Source organism: Tupaia chinensis, unplaced genomic scaffold, assembly GCF_000334495.1.
Source record: "Tupaia chinensis unplaced genomic scaffold, TupChi_1.0 Scaffold000197_1, whole genome shotgun sequence".
NCBI lineage: Eukaryota > Metazoa > Chordata > Mammalia > Scandentia > Tupaiidae > Tupaia > Tupaia belangeri.
Window position 1 is genome coordinate 8,744,876 of NW_006159672.1, and position 17,909 is coordinate 8,762,784.

General features: G+C 50.5%; 2 protein-coding genes across 4 annotated transcripts in view; both read right to left on the reverse strand.

Annotated features, from left to right (window-relative positions):
• TRIM11 (tripartite motif containing 11) overlaps positions 1-9,164 on the reverse strand; it is a 15,300-nt gene extending 6,136 nt beyond the window's left edge. For 2 of the 3 annotated variants that reach the window (XM_006146984.3, XM_006146983.3), the window contains exons 1-3: positions 8,449-9,164; positions 4,023-4,118; positions 2,436-2,666 (exon numbers count right to left, since the gene is read on the reverse strand). In XM_006146984.3, coding sequence (XP_006147046.1) covers positions 2,436-2,666; positions 4,023-4,118; positions 8,449-8,856 — 735 coding nt within the window. In that variant the 5' untranslated portion in view covers positions 8,857-9,164. Of the gene's footprint in view, positions 1-437; positions 447-594; positions 608-2,435; positions 2,667-4,022; positions 4,119-8,448 lie in introns of all 3 variants that reach the window. The other variant, XM_014587260.2, reaches the window with a different exon arrangement.
• Positions 9,165-10,121: 957 nt separating this feature from the next.
• TRIM17 (tripartite motif containing 17) overlaps positions 10,122-17,909 on the reverse strand; it is an 11,907-nt gene continuing 4,119 nt past the window's right edge. Inside the window, exons 3-7 of the mRNA XM_006146987.2 lie at positions 15,712-15,807; positions 14,649-14,879; positions 12,347-12,369; positions 12,155-12,258; positions 10,122-10,933 (exon numbers count right to left, since the gene is read on the reverse strand). Of these exons, the coding sequence (XP_006147049.1) occupies positions 10,383-10,933; positions 12,155-12,258; positions 12,347-12,369; positions 14,649-14,879; positions 15,712-15,807 (1,005 nt within the window). The 3' untranslated portion in view covers positions 10,122-10,382. The remainder of the gene's footprint in view (positions 10,934-12,154; positions 12,259-12,346; positions 12,370-14,648; positions 14,880-15,711; positions 15,808-17,909) is intronic.

A 17,909-nucleotide genomic window follows, 5' to 3' on the forward strand; every position in this document is an offset into this window, starting at 1 on the left:
TCTTTCCCTGTCTCTCTCTCTGGCAAGTGCTCGTGCCCTCCAGCAAAGTAGGAGAGAGAAAAAGACCTCAAAAGAAACCAAACCTGCTGACTCCTTGATCTTGGACTCCTAGTCTCCAGAATTGTAAGATAATAAATTTCCGTTGTTTGAAGTTGCCCCGTCCACACTACCGACTAACACGCACAGCTATCGACTAGCTCCTGGGAGCCTTGTTTTTTTGGTCTCTAGAATAGTCTTCAGCACACACCAAGGACCCAACCCTCATTGTCATACAAATCTCACCCTATGTTCAGCAAAACCCACTGTCCACCAGATTCTGGGCCAGGAGACAGAGACAAAAAATAGTCTGCAGCAACTGCAGGCAAGAGAAACAGCAAAGGACAATTTTCACATATGCTAGTTAATTCTGCCAGTGGGTAGGATGGAGGCAATGAAACGTGCCAGGCCTCAAGGAAAAGGAGACTTTCGGTCAGTTTCTGAAGCATGAGAAGAATTTTCTGGCACATATAGGGAGCGACTGTGCAGGCCAGAAGAGAGGTATATGCAAAGGGCCTGGGGTACACAGAGCCTGGTTTGAGCCATGTCGTCGTAAACAATCTATGCACAGCTGTTTTACTTGAGGTGGGTGGCCCACCTCCAGGTCATCTGGAGACAAGTGGAAGCTGTAGGACATGGTTGTCATAAGGCCTGGGGCAGAGACATCACAGGAGGGCCCTCCTTGCCTGGGGTAGGGTCTAGGGTATAGAGGAGATCCTCGGCCTCAGGAAAAGATGGCCACTTAGACACATATCCATTCAGAAAAATCACTCTGACTACAGCTATGGCTACAGGAGGGGGAAATCAGGACTCCTGATTCTGGGACAACTGGGACCCTGGAAGGTGGGTTCCTGAAGTCACCTAAGCCTCATATCTGTCCACAGGGCAGTGAATGAGCCCCTGGGTGTCAGGAACCCAGCCTGGGCACCCCCACTGTAAGCCTCCTGCCTGATCAGGGACTGAGGGTAAAAACCCACAAGTAACCCCCACCCTCAACCAGCACACGGCTCTCATGTACCCATTGCTGCTGCTCAGCTATAGCCAAAGGGCAGCTAAGGGCCAGCAGGGAGGAAAGTGGGGAGAGGTGGGAAGGGTCCAGCCTGAAGCCTAGCAGCCAGGTCAAACTTGGGCAGCAGGAACTCAGTTGAGACAGATGGCAAAGGCCACAGGCCAGGAGGTACAGGCACACTGGCAGCAGGTGACTGTTCAAGGGCATGAAATGCAGGCAGGATGGTTGAACTCACCCTCTTGCTGTAATGTCTCAGCTGAGGCTGAGACAAGAATCAATCCATCCTCTAAAACCTTCCTGCTTTTTCCAACATCACTCCCTCTGCCCTCCTCGGAGGATCCTCTTCCTCAGCTTCCTTTGCTGACCACAGGAACCCTCTCCTCATCTCTTTGCCAATGTCTCTCAATTCTTTCTTTAGGCACTTGCAGAGTGTCCTTCCTGTTTGCTAGGCATTTGGCAGCTTAGTAAAGGCCAAGGGTCAAGTTCCAAATTCCTATAATGGCTACCAGGTCACCTCCTACAGGAATCTCCTGGTTGTGCAGTATGGCTGGTTCTTCCTAGGGCTGGCACCCCCTGCCTCACTGGTGGCTGTGCTTGGGAAGGTACGGCCTCACCTACATAGGAGCCAGAAGTGCCCAGGGGGTCCATTTCCTTAATTGCTTGTTCTATACTGTGCTGGGCACAGAACAGTTTCACAGTTATCTGTGGCATGAAAAGTCCAGCCAAATCCCGAGGAAGGATAACAGTAGACACCCCCACCCACATGGGTTCTCGCAGCACAGTAATCCCTTCATTCTTCACGAATGCTCACTGAACAGGTGGAAAGACTGAGGCATGGAGGCTGCAGCAGGGTGCGCTGGCTCCGGAGCTGAGAGTCACTCTCCAGGATCAACTGACCTGCTGCCAGGCCAGAGGGGAAGGCACTCCGTAATTCTGATTTGAGGGGGGCACCAAGGCCCAGGTACAAGCAAGTGTTTACTCTCTGCCACAACAGGAAGCCTCACTTGGTTAACCTGAGGAATGGGAAGATGCATGGTGTGATAGTACATAAGGCCATAAGAAATGCCATCTGTTTGAGTCTATGGAGAAAACCAGTTTTCCTTTTCTCTACACATAGGTTCTGGGAGGTAAATGGATGTAGCACCTGTCCAAGCCCTCGCTGTGGCATTCCACAGGTGAGAGACATGCATGTCCAGCCTTTGCCAACTGTGTCTGAGCCCTGGACAACCTTCGTCCAAAGTGTCTTGCGCTTTCTTGTTCTCGATCCCTCAGATATCCTTGTCCCTGGGAGTCTGCCATGTGCCCACCCCTAGCACCACCAAGGGGCCAGTGGAGTGGGTGACGTGGCTGGCATGGAGCAGCCCTTGGTCCGCACCTGCACCCCACTCACCTGCAGCAGCCCCAGTGCAGGTAGCTGGCAGCGGCCCTCGAGCTCGTCGATGAGTTCCGCCAGCTGAGCGCTTTGCTGGCCCAGGCGAGCTGCGCCCTCCCGCAGACGGGGCAGCACTTCCAGCTCCTCCTCCTCCAGCTTCTGCAACAGCTGCTGCTCCTCCTCAGCCAGCAGGCGGCGCAGACGCTCGAACTCCCCCAGCACGTTCTGCCGCTGGCTCTCTACCATCTTCTGCAGGCACCAAGGGGAGAGAACAACTGAGGCTGAGACTGGCTGGCCAGATTCCGAATCTATCACTCAGATCTCAAATTCACCACCTAGGGATGACTGGACCTCCAAATCTACCCACGGGACCTCCTGGATCCCAAATCCACCACTCGGTCCCTCCCCTACCCACCTGGGGTTATCCGCCATTTAAAGCCAACCACCTAAACCCACTTCCTGAAGCCAGTCAAAATCCAAACTTATCCCCAGGGATGACGGAGGCAGGAGAAAGCAAGAAATGGAAGTAAGGGGGCTGGAGCACCTGCCTATGTGACTAGATAGCAAACCCAGGGCAGAAAATTCCCCACACCAAGTAATGTAGGCAGGAGATTAGTGGGGGATGCGTGGCTGATAGGCCACATTTGATACAGCTAATAAGAGATCAGTGGGCCCAGCCACATTTGGTAGAGCCAATCAAATAAGAACAACTGGTCCAGCCAATGATCAACCAACACAACCGAGATTTAAAAATTATAAGCCTTGCAGAATGCAACTGCCAGAGCCTGTTGGGTATTCACTCTCTGTCTGCTCAGGCCTGCTCCGACCTCTCAGGAGTATGTACTTTCACTTCTACTTGATAAACTACCTCTTCAAGACTGGTGTGTTTCATTCAATTCTTTGCCCTAAACACCAAGAACTTAGATATCATCACAGAAGCCATGCCACAGCATGGCTAGACCCCCAAAGCATCCCTCAGGACCTTCAGACCCCAAATTCATTACTCAGGGCTGGCCAGACCATTAAATCTACCACCCAGATCCAGGCGGACCCCAATTCCCCCCACACACACCAGGGCCAGCTAACCAGATTCCAATCTACCACCTGAGACCTCTCAGACCCCTCATCACCCATTGAGTATCTGGTCCCTCCCAGTCCCTAAATATACTTCTGAGCCTGCCACCTAACCATACCAGAACGCCAGGCTGGTCATTTGCAGGGCAGGAACACACACACACACACACACACACACACACAGTGTCCCCTCATCTCCTTTATCCTGAGTTTCAATGTCTGTGGTACAGTAGGACAGGTTCACACTGGAAAGAACCCATCCCCTCTTTTATGTCTAACCGGGTCTGGCCTGAGGCGAAGTCAAAGGCACCAGTCTGAAGCAGTGACGACCAGCCTCTTACCTAAGTGTAGCTGCTCCCGGCTGGGCTGCAACGGTACTCCTAGAACAGGGGCACTGCCTCATCCCTGGGGTGCTGAGGGTGAGTGTGAATGGTTCATGTCCCTTGCTGAGGCTTCTAATGCACAGAACTTCATCCCCCTGCCCTGCCTGCTGCTTCCACCCCCCAGAGACCCCTGGGCCCCAGCACCTGCCTGCCACAAAGCACAGGTTTCCTCGGCCTGGGCCTGGAACAGCAACGCATCCTCCATTTGTTTCCGCAGGTGCTCCAGCGACTTCTCCAGCTTTCCCTGAGGTGTCAGAGACCAGACAGGGCTGTGAGACTTCCAACCCAGCACTAGGACCCTCCAGGTGGGGACAGACGTTCATCCTTTCTAAATTGATCTCTTATCTCAAGTTCATCAGCAGGGATAATAAAAAATGAACGTATCAATACACAGAGAACACGGGGACACAATGCCCTCCAATAAGCATGTGCCCTATCATGGGCAGAACCCCTCCCACCCCTTGCCACTGAGTCTGAGGCCTCCAGCCCCTTTCCCCACATTCACCAAGTTTTTCCTTTTCTCAGATGGAGCCATCTTTCTAGCTCCTGACCTTGCTGCCCCATCCCAGGCCCTGCCCACCTTTCTGAGGCTACCATAGGGGCTTCTGCTTTGCTCCCTGTCTACCCTACACAGCAGGTTCCTCTAACAGGACAGTGACCATCTCCAACTGCCAAGTTGGCTCTGAAGTTGCCAAGCTCTGCTGTCTTCAAGCCACTCAACTCTTTTTGTCTTAACATCCCTTTCTTCATCCTCCTACTCTTCCTTCTAAACATGCTGACCCCACGGGACAGGAGCTATGAAAATCACTACAAAACCAGTGGGGCATGGGACATGGGTCATGTGCCAGGCATACTTCTTTGCTCCTTCAATTGCCTTATAGTCTCGACTGTTATCACCATCCATGTTCTACCCAGCTGTCCAGCTCCCAAAGTCTTAACTTGCCCTAGCCTCATGATAGAACCAGACTGGCTGGCAAATCAAAAGATCTGAGGAGGCCTAACTATAGTAGTGGACACTCATAAACACTACTACTTGGAAGGCTGGCATGCACCTGTAGTCCCAGCTACTCAGGAGGCTGAGGCAGAAAGAATACAAAATGACAAGACTGTCCAAAAAAAAGACAGCACACCAAGGATATCTTTAGTTCCTCTGTTATACCTTAGAGGGCTCAGCTCTCCCGTGGGTTATGGTGAGAACCCCAGACCTGAGTCCCTGTCCTCGGGCTGCTTGTTGCCAAGCCTTCTCTTGAAAACTCAGGTTTCTCTTTTTACCAGACACCCCACACCCCCACGCACATGCCTGGCCTCACATTCTCTCACAATGTCTTACATTTTCTTCAGCATTTTCCAGTTTTCAATGTTGAAAGTCACAAACTGCATTATTTATTTATTTATTTTTTGAGAGGTTTTTGCTATAAGGCACGCGTGCTCGCCAGAAAGACAGAAACAGAGAGACAGAAAGTGAGAAATCACCTCCCAGGGGGAATGGCCACACCACAATCCCTTCTCCTCCATTTTCCTCTCGGGATCTTGGGCACACATGTACACACGCCCAGTGTGAATTTAAGCCACTGGGTCAACGACTCAAACCACAGTCGACTATGTGGGAATCCAGCAACATAGCCATTACATTAATTGCTGGTCCCACAAACTGCATTTTAAACAATGAAATGCCAAAAAGCGTTCTTTGAGGCAAACACTTCACATTTAGGTTTCATGTGTCTCTGGCCAGGTTGGAATGAAAGCCTTATCTCAGATGTGGTCAGAAGTCTGGATGCCAGGGTCTTGGAGCAGGCCCGGGTTGTTTGACTCCTCCCTACCTCTTGTCCTACAGTAAATTCCCCTCGCATGTCCCTGGCATTAGTAGGGAGGACTAGGACTCTACTCTCTGCTTTCCATGGTGCTGCTTCCTCATATTGGGCCTCACTGGGACTTTCCTGCTTACACCCTGGGAGGTACCTAGCCTGGGTCTGGTCCATCCACGATGAAAGCAAAGGGCCAGCAAAGGAGCAAGCTCTTAGTTACCCAATGGTCTCCTTACCTCCATAGGGGTTTAGTGAGGACACATCACCTTGGCTCTGCAAAGCAGACAAACAATCCCCTGGGCAGAATTAAACTTTCTTGACATATTGGGGGCAGGAAAAAGCATTTGCTGAGGCATTTCCCAATTATTAATATAGGCCCCAACATAGCAAGGGTAATAAGTTACATAGGTTTGACCTCCCCTCAAAATAGGCCACTTTGGCAGAAATATTTTAAGCTGAAGGCAATTAAGAAAAAACAGATTTAGGATGAGCTTGCTGTCTATCTGCCTAAAAACATTCCCCATAAAGATGCTCTCCTCCAGGAAGAGAATACTGTAATCACTGGAGATGAGTCTTCCTAAACAAACCTCACTAAAATAAATCCTATCTTCCATTAACTCCCCCCGTATGTTTACTAGTCACTTTTCCACATTCTGTTAGCCCTAGAAGCCTAAACTCCCTCTTCTTTGTCTAATAACTTCTCCACAACTTATCATCTTTTGTTAAAATGGTGTGTATAGAAGCCCTCTATAGCCTGACGGCTTCTTTGGAATATTTGCTTTTCTCTGAAGCTCTTGTGCACATGAAATTAAAAATATTAATAAAATAGTAAGGCTTTGTGGCTGGCAGGTGGTGTGGTGGTTAAGGGCGCTGGGTTCCCACATAATCGCCCGTGGTTCAAGTCCTGGACCTGGACTTGCTTTCTCACTTTCTCTCTCACTCTGTCCCTCTCTAGTGAAATTAAATAAATAAATACATAAAGTAATTCTCTTTTAGAAAAAAAAATTGCATGCCTTTTCCCCACCAACCTGCCTTTTGCCTGCAAAATTAATTCACAGGCACCAACTGCTAAGTCTAATAGGATAGAGAACAAGTTTTTCCCTCTCTCAATAGAAAGGGTTAAGCGATGTCCAACAAGACCTAACAGGTCAGCTCTGGAGAGCTGCTGGTCGCTTTCTGCATCCATAAAGGTGCTCAGTGACAGAAGGATAAACCTGCTAGACTGATGTTTGCAGTGTGGACAGTTCTGCTTGGACAAAGTGAGAAGGAAAACAAGGGAACATGTTTGGACTTGTTCAGACACACTCTAAACCTTTGTGCTAAAATCCAAATGAGAGAGAATCTGGTGGCCCAAAAAATGTGTTCTATGGTAGTGACTGACTACAGATTTTACCATCAGTTAAACTGGTAATTTTATGCACTTCTTGGCTGATACATACCACTAGCCACAATGCGATGTGCAAGCCACAGTTGGAGATGCTGCCCATCTACTCAACACCTCAGCTTCAAAATGCAAACTCACGGCAAGGAGTGTGGACTGCAGAAAGCCAGGCTGTTCAAGATGGGTGTGTGCCCTACGGCTCTTATCCATGGAGTTTATTTGGTTTCTAAGCAGGAATCTAAGTTAGAAGGTGGGCTGAGCCCTTGCATATCTTTTGGCAGAAATGGCCCCTGGTAGTCCACTCAGAAATCCGCAACCACCTTGGAGGCCCTAGGGAAGCAGGGGCAGTAGGGAAGTACAATAACTATCCCCTCATCCTTTTCTTGTCTGGTGGCCTGCGCCAGCTTCCCCAGGACTTCAGCACCCGCCCCCAGTGCAGGTCTCTGCCCTCCTCACAATCCTTGAGTGCACATCTAGGGCTGGCTGCTGAAATCCATTCCTCATTTCCCTCTGCTCCTAGTTCCTTCCCGGCCGGTAGTCAGTTGTTCTGTCTCCACCCCAGGGGCCTTCCACTTTCAAAAACTGGTCCTTCACCTTCCATAAGCATTTTCCTACAGGTCCTCAGCACTCCAGCTTGGCAAAGTGCTGGCCTGGACAGGCTGTGGGTCCTAAGCCCCCCACCAATCCTGTCCTTCCCCCACACTCGTCCAGGACAAGATGCACTCTCAGTTCTCAATTCCCCGACGGCCCTGCGCCTTCAACCCTGGCCTGAGACAAACTGTACCCCTTCCCCCTTCCAGCCTCAGGCGTTCCTTCGCCCTCCAACCCAGCCCATACAGACAGCACACTGAGCAGGCATCCTCGCGAAAGCCCAGACCGAGGACAGGCTGGGTCCATAGCTCTCGAATTCCTTCCCGGCCGGTAGTCAGTTGTTCTGTCTCCACCCCAGGGGCCTTCCACTTTCAAAAACTGGTCCTTCACCTTCCATAAGCATTTTCCTACAGGTCCTCAGCACTCCAGCTTGGCAAAGTGCTGGCCTGGACAGGCTGTGGGTCCTAAGCCCCCCACCAATCCTGTCCTTCCCCCACACTCGTCCAGGACAAGATGCACTCTCAGTTCTCAATTCCCCGACGGCCCTGCGCCTTCAACCCTGGCCTGAGACAAACTGTACCCCTTCCCCCTTCCAGCCTCAGGCGTTCCTTCGCCCTCCAACCCAGCCCATACAGACAGCACACTGAGCAGGCATCCTCGCGAAAGCCCAGACCGAGGACAGGCTGGGTCCATAGCTCTCGAAGCCGCCGTGGGCCAGGCCGCGTACCCAGCTCCCAGCCCGCACTGGCGACCCCGCCCCGCCCAGGCAGACCGCGCCCGGGTTTACTGGAGCGCACCTTGAGGTCGTCTGCCGCGTCCTGCAGCGGGCGCACGCGGTGTGCCCAATGCTCTCCCGAGCGCTCGCAGGCTGCGCAAAGCAGGCGCAGCTCATCGCCACAGAAGGCGGCCAGCGGCTCTCGGTGCGCAGCGCAGACGCCCTGCGGGACCGGTGACGGCGGGTGCAGGCGTCGCGCCATCTCGGCCATTTTGGCCAGCGGGCGGTTGGGCCGCAGGTTCCTCTGCGGGGAAAGCTCGCGACACTCGGGGCACGCGTACGGGCCCTCGGGCTGGCCCCAGCAGCGCCGGATGCACTCGCGACAGAAGTTGTGGCCGCAGTCGGTCATCACTGGATCAGTGAAGTAGTCGAGGCAGATGGCACAGGTGGCCTCCTCCTGGAGGTTGGTGGATAGGTCCGGTGCTGCCATGGCGCTCACCGAGCGGAGGCAGGCGGACCTCTCCGCTGGGTTGGGAGCCTTGAACCGAGGCGCCCGTCGCCGCCGGGTCGGTCTATGGGGAGCGTGCGGGGACGCAGGGGTTTTGAGAACGCGAGGCGAAGGGCTTGGGGCCTCAGGGCTCCGGGGACGCGGGGACTCCCGGAGTGCAGGCGCAGGATCCCGGGAATAGTGGCGCGGGGAGCGAAGACTCCTGGAGCGCTGAGGTTCCGAAGATCAAGCGAGCAGAGATCCGGAACGCCAGCAGGAAGAAGAACCGCGGCGGAAGCAGGAAGCGGTAGGAACTGTGCGTGCTTTTTTTTTTTTTTCTGGTGGTGTTTTTTTTTTTTTTTTTTTTTTTTTGGAACAACCCGCTTTTGCCTCCGATTGGCTGCAGCCTGTCACGCGGTCCGCGGGAGGAACAGAATTAGAGCGTGTTCATCCGGTGACGCTCGCGCGCGCTCACGTTGGCTCTTGCTCGCTCAGGGGTCGCGCGGCTGCGCCTTTACCTCTGCCCAGGTGAGAGTTGGGCAAAGGGGCGGGGCGCACCTCAGCCATCTCAGCCATCTGAAGGAGTAGGGGATCCCGTAACCCTGGTGCGACCTCCTCTGCCCAGTGCTCACTCTTCAGTCCTAGGGCGCCTCTGACACCCTCCACTCCTACCCCGCACACACTGCGCATTCGCCCAGGCCGCAGGTCAGAAGAGGGGTGGGGAGAGGAACTGGGGGGTGTCCCTCCAGTATCTGCTCTCTATACCGGGACTAGATTCTCACAGTGGGACGACTTTGTAAGGTACTCATTTCAGAGCACCCACTTTACAGAGACTCAGGCCTTGTCGGGGTTTCTACATTGACTGTGGAATTTTGATAAGCCAATTTCTGTTACAGGACTGTTAATTCTCCCGACCTTGTGTGGGTGGTGGGCAGGAGGTAAAGGGGTTCATGGAGAGAAAATGAGTGTTAGAAAAGGAGTCCTGGAGGAAGAGGGAAGGGAAACCCCCAAATGGGCCTTACCTCCCTTGGATTTTGCCCTGTGCATGCAATTTCTGGAGATCAATAGGGATTGCAGTGGGTCCTCTGATGCTTTTTTAGGGATACAGCCTTTTTCACTTCACCTCCCTGCAAAGGACCCATTAGACAGATGAGAGCATGCACAGAATTTCTGTAGGACCCCTGGGACCATCTCCTCCATAGGAACCACTAGGGAGGCAAAGGAGTTAGCAACATTAAAAAATGGAGGAGGGTAAGGTGCATATCTAAAGAAAACTAGACCACATTGTGCTGGTATGCAGGTATGTATTTAGAAATGGGTCCACTTGAAAAGTAAGGGCTTTGAAAGTTTCCTCAACAGAGTGTCTGTCAGTATAGTCTCAACGTTTGATTGCTTTAATCATTATATTTAGACTTTGGGAGAAACCACCAATAGCTCTCAGTGGGATACCCAAGAATCCCAGTGGTGGTCTGTGATGTGCTGAAGGACCTCGTTTTCTGTAGAGATGAAGGCAGGCCCTGCTGGTGTCTCTATCCCTTCACCCATAGTGTCACTGTGGAGATGACCATCTGGCCTGATTTAGGAGCCCCCAAGCAGAAGAAAGGCTGCAAAGGGCCTGGGAAGGCACCCTGAGAGTAGGTGTGCAGGTGGGACCCGTCGTTCACACTGTAGAATGATACTTCCCCAGCCTCGAAGTCCAGGAAGATGCCCATGTGGCTGGGAGGTTCAGTCAGCGTGACCGGAATTGGGGCAGACATTGTTGACGAGTACTTCTTTCCTTTGGACAGCTGCACCACCCAGAAGCCATTTTCTGGAGACTTGGGGACCCTGTCTTTCCGACTCACATTGTCTCTGCACACGCCCAAGGCCCACAGTGCATCCCCAGTGAGGTTCATGCCAACCTCCCAGTAGTGTCTCCCAGAGGAGAAGGTCTTCTGGCCCACGGCACAGGGGTAGGCCATGAACCTGTCTTTACTGCAGAGTATGCTGCCTTCTGGTGGGGAGCTGAGGTAGCGTCTCTGGCGGCTCTCATACAGAAGGAGGTAGGGGTAGGCTGAAGTGGGGTCAGGCACTACATCTTCTGCAGACAGGCCAGGGGCCCCAGGGAGAAGTAGAGGGTCATTTGGGGTCAAGGGTGGGAGGGCCAGAGCCCTGGCAGTGAGTAGGGTAGATGGTACCTTGTGGCCGAATGGTTCCCCTCTTCTCCCTAACTCCCCAGAGACCTTCCCTCCACTGAATCCAACTGTGAATGTGGGGTAACCTAATGGACCCACACCCCAACTGTGTATAGATATTAATGGTGATAAAGAAACAGGCAGGACAGAGGGATCATTTGGGCAGCTCAACAAGCTTCATCCCACAAGTGGAACTACTGTAAAGACATAGTATTGACGATCCCATGAAGATTAAGCATTGGGCAATACAGTTTGGGAATCCCCTTTTGTGGCTCCAGACCTCCTTGTGGATACTGGGGCTAGAGGTGGAGTGATGCACTACAGAGAGAATCCGGGGTCAGATGGCCAAATTTGGGGTCCCCACTTACCTTGGAAACCTTTGAGCACCTCTATCTGCCCAGGAACCCTGCACACAGTTCTGAGCACGGTGGGGAGGTTGGCCTCTGGGTACTGCACACTCACGCTGTTCTTCCTCCAGTGGACACAGTCTCATTGTCCCCTCCATCCCTGCATGGAGCCCTTCCTCACCCATCTCCACTCTATCTTAAGTAACCACATACCTGCCCAAGGGGTTCTTCATATCCTGTAAAAGACAAGGAGGAAGAGTGGGAAATGGGCCAAGCTCTTGGCTCCCCACACCCCTCACTATTATTCTTTTTTTAAATTATTTTATTTTAACTTTATTTATTATTATTTTCCAATTTGACCAGAGAGAAACAGAGAGACAGAGAGAGGGGGGAAAGTGAGAAAGAAAGCCACCAGGTCCGGGACCCAAACCATGGTTGGCCATGTGGGAGTCTAGCGCCCCTTCCCTCCACTGAATCCAACTGTGAATGTGGGGTAACCTAATGGACCCACACCCCAACTGTGTATAGATATTAATGGTGATAAAGAAACAGGCAGGACAGAGGGATCATTTGGGCAGCTCAACAAGCTTCATCCCACAAGTGGAACTACTGTAAAGACATAGTATTGACGATCCCATGAAGATTAAGCATTGGGCAATACAGTTTGGGAATCCCCTTTTGTGGCTCCAGACCTCCTTGTGGATACTGGGGCTAGAGGTGGAGTGATGCACTACAGAGAGAATCCGGGGTCAGATGGCCAAATTTGGGGTCCCCACTTACCTTGGAAACCTTTGAGCACCTCTATCTGCCCAGGAACCCTGCACACAGTTCTGAGCACGGTGGGGAGGTTGGCCTCTGGGTACTGCACACTCACGCTGTTCTTCCTCCAGTGGACACAGTCTCATTGTCCCCTCCATCCCTGCATGGAGCCCTTCCTCACCCATCTCCACTCTATCTTAAGTAACCACATACCTGCCCAAGGGGTTCTTCATATCCTGTAAAAGACAAGGAGGAAGAGTGGGAAATGGGCCAAGCTCTTGGCTCCCCACACCCCTCACTATTATTCTTTTTTTAAATTATTTTATTTTAACTTTATTTATTATTATTTTCCAATTTGACCAGAGAGAAACAGAGAGACAGAGAGAGGGGGGAAAGTGAGAAAGAAAGCCACCAGGTCCGGGACCCAAACCATGGTTGGCCATGTGGGAGTCTAGCGCCCTTAACCACCATGCCACTTGCTGGTCCCATCAGTATGATTCTTTTTGCTGTTTTCATCTTATCCAGTTCTTAGGGAACAACCAATCCTTTCTGTTGTCATTTCATCCCTAAAAATGGAGCTCCATCCTCTCCCAGGCACTCCTGAACTTCCCCTCCCCCACCACTACCCCAGGCTCTCACTCCCACTGAAGAGATCCTGGTGCTTAAGCTAAGTCCAAACCATCCTCTTAGCCAAAGTCAGACATCTGAAGCCCAACTGTTCAGTAGCGAGGAGGATGAAAGACCTGGGGAACTCTGCCCAGCCCTTTTTGGCAAATGAACCATAGAGTCCAAGCCTCTTCTCTCTCCTCTTGGGTGTAGACTCACCCAGAGAGGTGTAGGGAGGGAGAGAAGATGTAACAGCCCAAGCAGCTGAGGATTGTTCTGGAGCTTCTATGGAAATCTGTAGAGTTTCCAAGCACCATTGTGAGCATCTCTGGCCTGGAAAACTACAAGAGATTTATGTTTTCCAATGGCTATACTTTTAGTTTTGAGAGCATAATTTTTTTATATAGATATTTTTGCCTTAGGGCTTGTGTGCTCGCTGGACAGAGAGACAGAGATAGTGAATGTGAGAAAGATAGGGCATGCGAGAAATCACCCCCCTGGGGGGATGGTCACACTGAAATCCCTTCTTCTTTTTCCTCCCAAGATCTTGGCACACATGCACACATACCCAGTGTGAATTCAAGTCACCAGGTTTGGGACTCGAACTGCAGTTGCCCATGTGCGAGGCCAGAGATGTAACCACTATGCCGTCTGCTGGCCCCAGAGTATAATCTTAAGTATAAACTTAAGAGTCTCATGCAGAGAATCTTCTGTGGTCTCATACCTATGAAAGCTCACATCAACCAGCCTTTGAGGGTTCCCATGCCCAAGTTAGGGGTATGGGGAAGCTAAATGGGGCTTTTCCCTCCAGTGGTTCAGAAAACCAAATTAATGGGCTATGAACAAGCTGCTTTTTTCCTTCAATTTTATTTCCTTCATAATCCTATGTGTTTTATTTTACCCATATTTTTTTCATTGCCAGAGGGCACATGTCACCAGAAAGAGAAAGAGATAAAGCACTCTCAGTGGGGTGTATTGACAGTTCTTTTCCCTCCACTCCTCTTTCCCATCAAGATTTTGGGGTCACATGCATATGCACCCAGTGTGTTTTTCGAGCCACTGGGGCCAGAATTTGAACCAAGGTTGGCTTTGTGAGACCCAGCTCCTTAACCACAAGCTATTGGACTAGCCTCAGGCTGCTTTTTAATAGAAGATAAACTGTTACCCAACGTTAGGGCAACTAGTAAATCTATTGACAATGAACCCCACAGAATTTCAGTATCACAGACATAAAATTGGAACTGTCATCCTCACTGTGTCAGCAAGTCCCTGCCCTGAATCCCCATGTGGATGCCAAGTGTCTTCAGGTCACTTGGAGGGGAATGGAAGACACAGTCTCTGGGGTTGAAGCCTGCTAGGGACTGACTTGAGTGTGTCTCACTACCTCTCTCCACACCTCTTCCAAATACATAGGACCCTCAGGACCTCAGAATGTGACCATATTTGGAGATGGTGTCTTTGAAGAGGTAATTGAAGGTTAAGTGAGTTGAGGCGGGCCCTGTCCAATAGGACTAGTGTTTTATAAGGAGAGATTAAGACATAAATTCACAGAGGGACCATCCTGTGAAGACACAAGGAGAAGGTACCATCTATAAGCCAAGGAGAGAGACTGCAGAAGGAACCAACCCTGCCAACCTTGATCTGGGACTCCCAGCCTCTAGGACTGTGAGAGAGTAAATTCCTGTTGTTTAAGCCACTTGGTTTGTAGTTTATTATGACAGCTCCAGCCTGTGCTAGGCAGTGCCCTTCTTGTTTGGGGTGCATTTGTTCCCACTTCGGGCGGCTCACATTCTCATGCCACACCCCCATCCCACTGCAGTTTAAACAGGTGTACTGTGGTGAGCAGCTGGCACATGACCCCCAAAGGATCTGCAGTCCCCTCTGGGCTGTCACTGCTCTCCAGCCCCACCTGCAGCATCCGAAGGGGCTCCCGCTCATGTCTGTCCTCCATCTGCAGCAGCAGCATCTCCAGAGAGTGGCTCTGTTGTTCCAGGGAGGTCTTGCTCTCCTGCAGCCCTGCCATTATCTTGTCTTCCTCCTTCTTCAGGGCTTGGAGGAGCCTTCGTTCTTCCTCCATCAGGAAGAGGCCCATCTTCTCAAACTCCGCCATGATGCGCTCTCTCCGCTCCTTCACCTTGTCCTGCAGGAGGAGTGAGGACCCACCCAGATGTGAGGCAAGGCCCCTGGGAGGGGTAGCTGGACACCAGAGATGTGGGTGTTGGTACCCTGGTCACCCACAGTGATCCCATTGTGCTTTGGTCTACTGGGGCCTAGAGTAGCTCCGTCCAAAACAGTGTCTTCTAATAACTCCTGTTTAACATGCCCAACTAGCATATTTTGGAGGGGCGCATCTTGACCCCTGTCAGAGTGCAGACACATGGATGATCGGATGTTTGTCATTTGGGCTCAGTGGATTGTACCACAACAGCAAAGTGCAGCCCCTTGTCCCAGCTCTAGCTCCCAACCCTGGCCAGTTGTTGGTTTTCTTTTTCCTTTTTTTGGAGAGGTTTTTGCTATAGGGCGCGTGCACTTGCCAGACAGACAGAGATAAAGAGAAAGCGAGAAATCACCCCCCAGGGGGGATGGCCACGCTGCCATCCCTTCTCCTCTGTTCTCCTCTCGGGATCTTGGGCACGCACGCACACGCACCCGGCGTGAGTTTTAAGCCACCCGGTCTGGGACGTGAACTACAGTCGACTACATGGGAGTCCAGCGACAAGCCATTATGCTAACTGCTGGTCCTGCCAGTTGTTGGTTTTCTGAGTGTGACGAGGGGTAAGCTTTTTTTCTCTTCTGTTCATCTGTCTCATGTCAGTTTGTTAGACCAACCACTGAACATACAAAGGTAGAAGGAACTTTTTTCTTCCTCTCCTGCAGCTCCCTGTGTTGGAGACTATGGTAGGGAGGCTTAGAAGTTGTGACAGGGGCCTAAAATGGGCTTTCAGGGGACCCTGATGGCCCTTGGCACCTACCTGCCACTCAGCTAAGGTCTGCTCCTCCTTGGCCTGCAGATTTTCTGTCTTCATCATTTCCTCCCGAAGGTATTTCATGTCCTCCTCCAACTTTAGCTGTGGGATGCACAAACCACGGGATATAGGGGTCAGTGATTCCCACTCAAATCTGGACCATACTCTCTGAAGTTCTGTCTCCCCCAGACACCCTCCTAAGAAAGGGTAAGGGATGAAATTATACCACCCTAAAATATACCACTTTAGCATAGGATTATTTTGAACTAAGGACAGTTTGCAGTTGTAAGAATCACTCTTCCTAAAAGCAGAAAGGGAAAGATGTCCTACCATATGAAAGATGTTCTCCCTATCCCAGGAGAAAAAGTAACACTTTTACTACCAAGATGAAAGGTTGAAACCAAGAGAAATCTATATAAACAAACTTTGTTAAACTAACCTTTAGCCATCTTAGTCACTTTACCCTGTTAACTACCCTGGTCCCTTTGTTTTATCACTTTCACAGTTTACTCTGTCCAACTCAGTATGTAAGTATTTGACTGACATCCTTCTTTGGGTCTTCATTTCCTTAGGAAGAGTTCCCATGTCATAAAACTTCTATCAAATAAATGTCTATAAATGTCTATGCTTTTTTCCTGTTCACCTGTCCTGTTTAATTCTCTGAATCAGCCGGAGAATTGAATGGGTAGAAGTGAAATTTTACCTCCTCAGGCCAGCTCTGTGGCCTGGTAGTTAAGGCAGTCACACCCCAATGGCCAACTATTGTGGTTTTAGTCCCAGCCCTCACAACTTGAGAAACATGGTGGGCAAGTGTGTGCCAAAAATCCCCAAAGGAGGGAGAGATGGAAGAGAAGGAATTGTGGTGTGACCATGCCCCATGAGTGGGGCAGGGTCTTTCTCCTCTTCCTCTCTCTGTGCTGAGTGCACAAGCCCCTAGCAAAATACTGGGTCATTGGAAAAGTTATATTTTTCTGGTTTTCTATTAAAAAATGCATCATAACTTCTGATGACTCAATAAAACAAAACAAAAGCAAAAACCATATCCTTTACAGTATAAAGACTATTTTGAGCTGGAGACAAATAACAGTCAGCACATGGAGAAAAAAAGAGTTTATTCTTATCTGACTAAAGGTAAATCCACTTGACAGTTAAGGACTGTCATAAACCCTTCTCCCAGGGGTGTTTTATTATGGCCACAAAAGACAGAAAGCTTCAAGAGGGGCTTGCACACAACCCCTACTAAAATAACCCTTCTCCGTCCAAATTGTTCCACACTTTGCTGTCCTGAAACTTTTCTGTTGTCTTGTCACTTTTCTGTAATTTTTTTTAAGATGCTAATTAAGTCTAAGATCTAACCACCCCCTTTTGAGTTACTCAAGGCCAAGATTTCTTCTGGGTGATATGTGCTATGTACCTTTATAAACTTGTTTTTCCCTTGTTCATCTTTCTCTTGTTAGTCTTATTTATGGGCCCCCAGTCAGAGATCCAAAAATAGATGGGAAGAAGAAAAACGGTGGCCCAGAGGGCAGTCAAGTCTACAGCCCATCCATCCGATTGCAACATCCCCAAGGAACAGCCAGCACATTTGGTAACATGGGTCAGCTTACTTTGGGAGATAGTTCTAGATTCTTCTAGACATTCTCAACCATGGCTGGGCATAAACATGACACACAAAAAAGTAGAGATGAGATATCCCGCTCCAATTGAAAATGTGGCAATAGCATTTTTTTTTTTTTTTGGAGAGGTTTTTTGCTATAGGGTGCATGTGCTCGCCAGAGAGACAGAGTCAGAAAGCGAGAAATCCCCCCCCAGGGGGATGGCCATGCCGCAATCCCTTCTCCATTCTCCGCTTGGGATTTTGGGCACGCACACACACGTGCCCAGTGTGAGTTTAAGCCACCAGGTCCGGGACTTGAACCGTGGTTGACTATATGGGAGTTCAGCCATTACATAGCCATTATGCTAACTGCTTGTCTCAGCAATAGCATCTTAAGTCTGGTCAGTCCCCAGGCTTCAGAGTCAAAAGAACAACGTGGATCTTCAGGCATGACTTGTTTTCTCTGCTTTTTTTGATCCACCTCCTAAGAGTGCCTCACAGTTTCAAAATCTGCTAGCAGTCCAAACACTTGGGGTCAGTGGTTTCTCAGGTGCAGCTGTAGGAGGATCACCTTGGAACTTGTATAAATGCAAATTCCCTGGTCCTG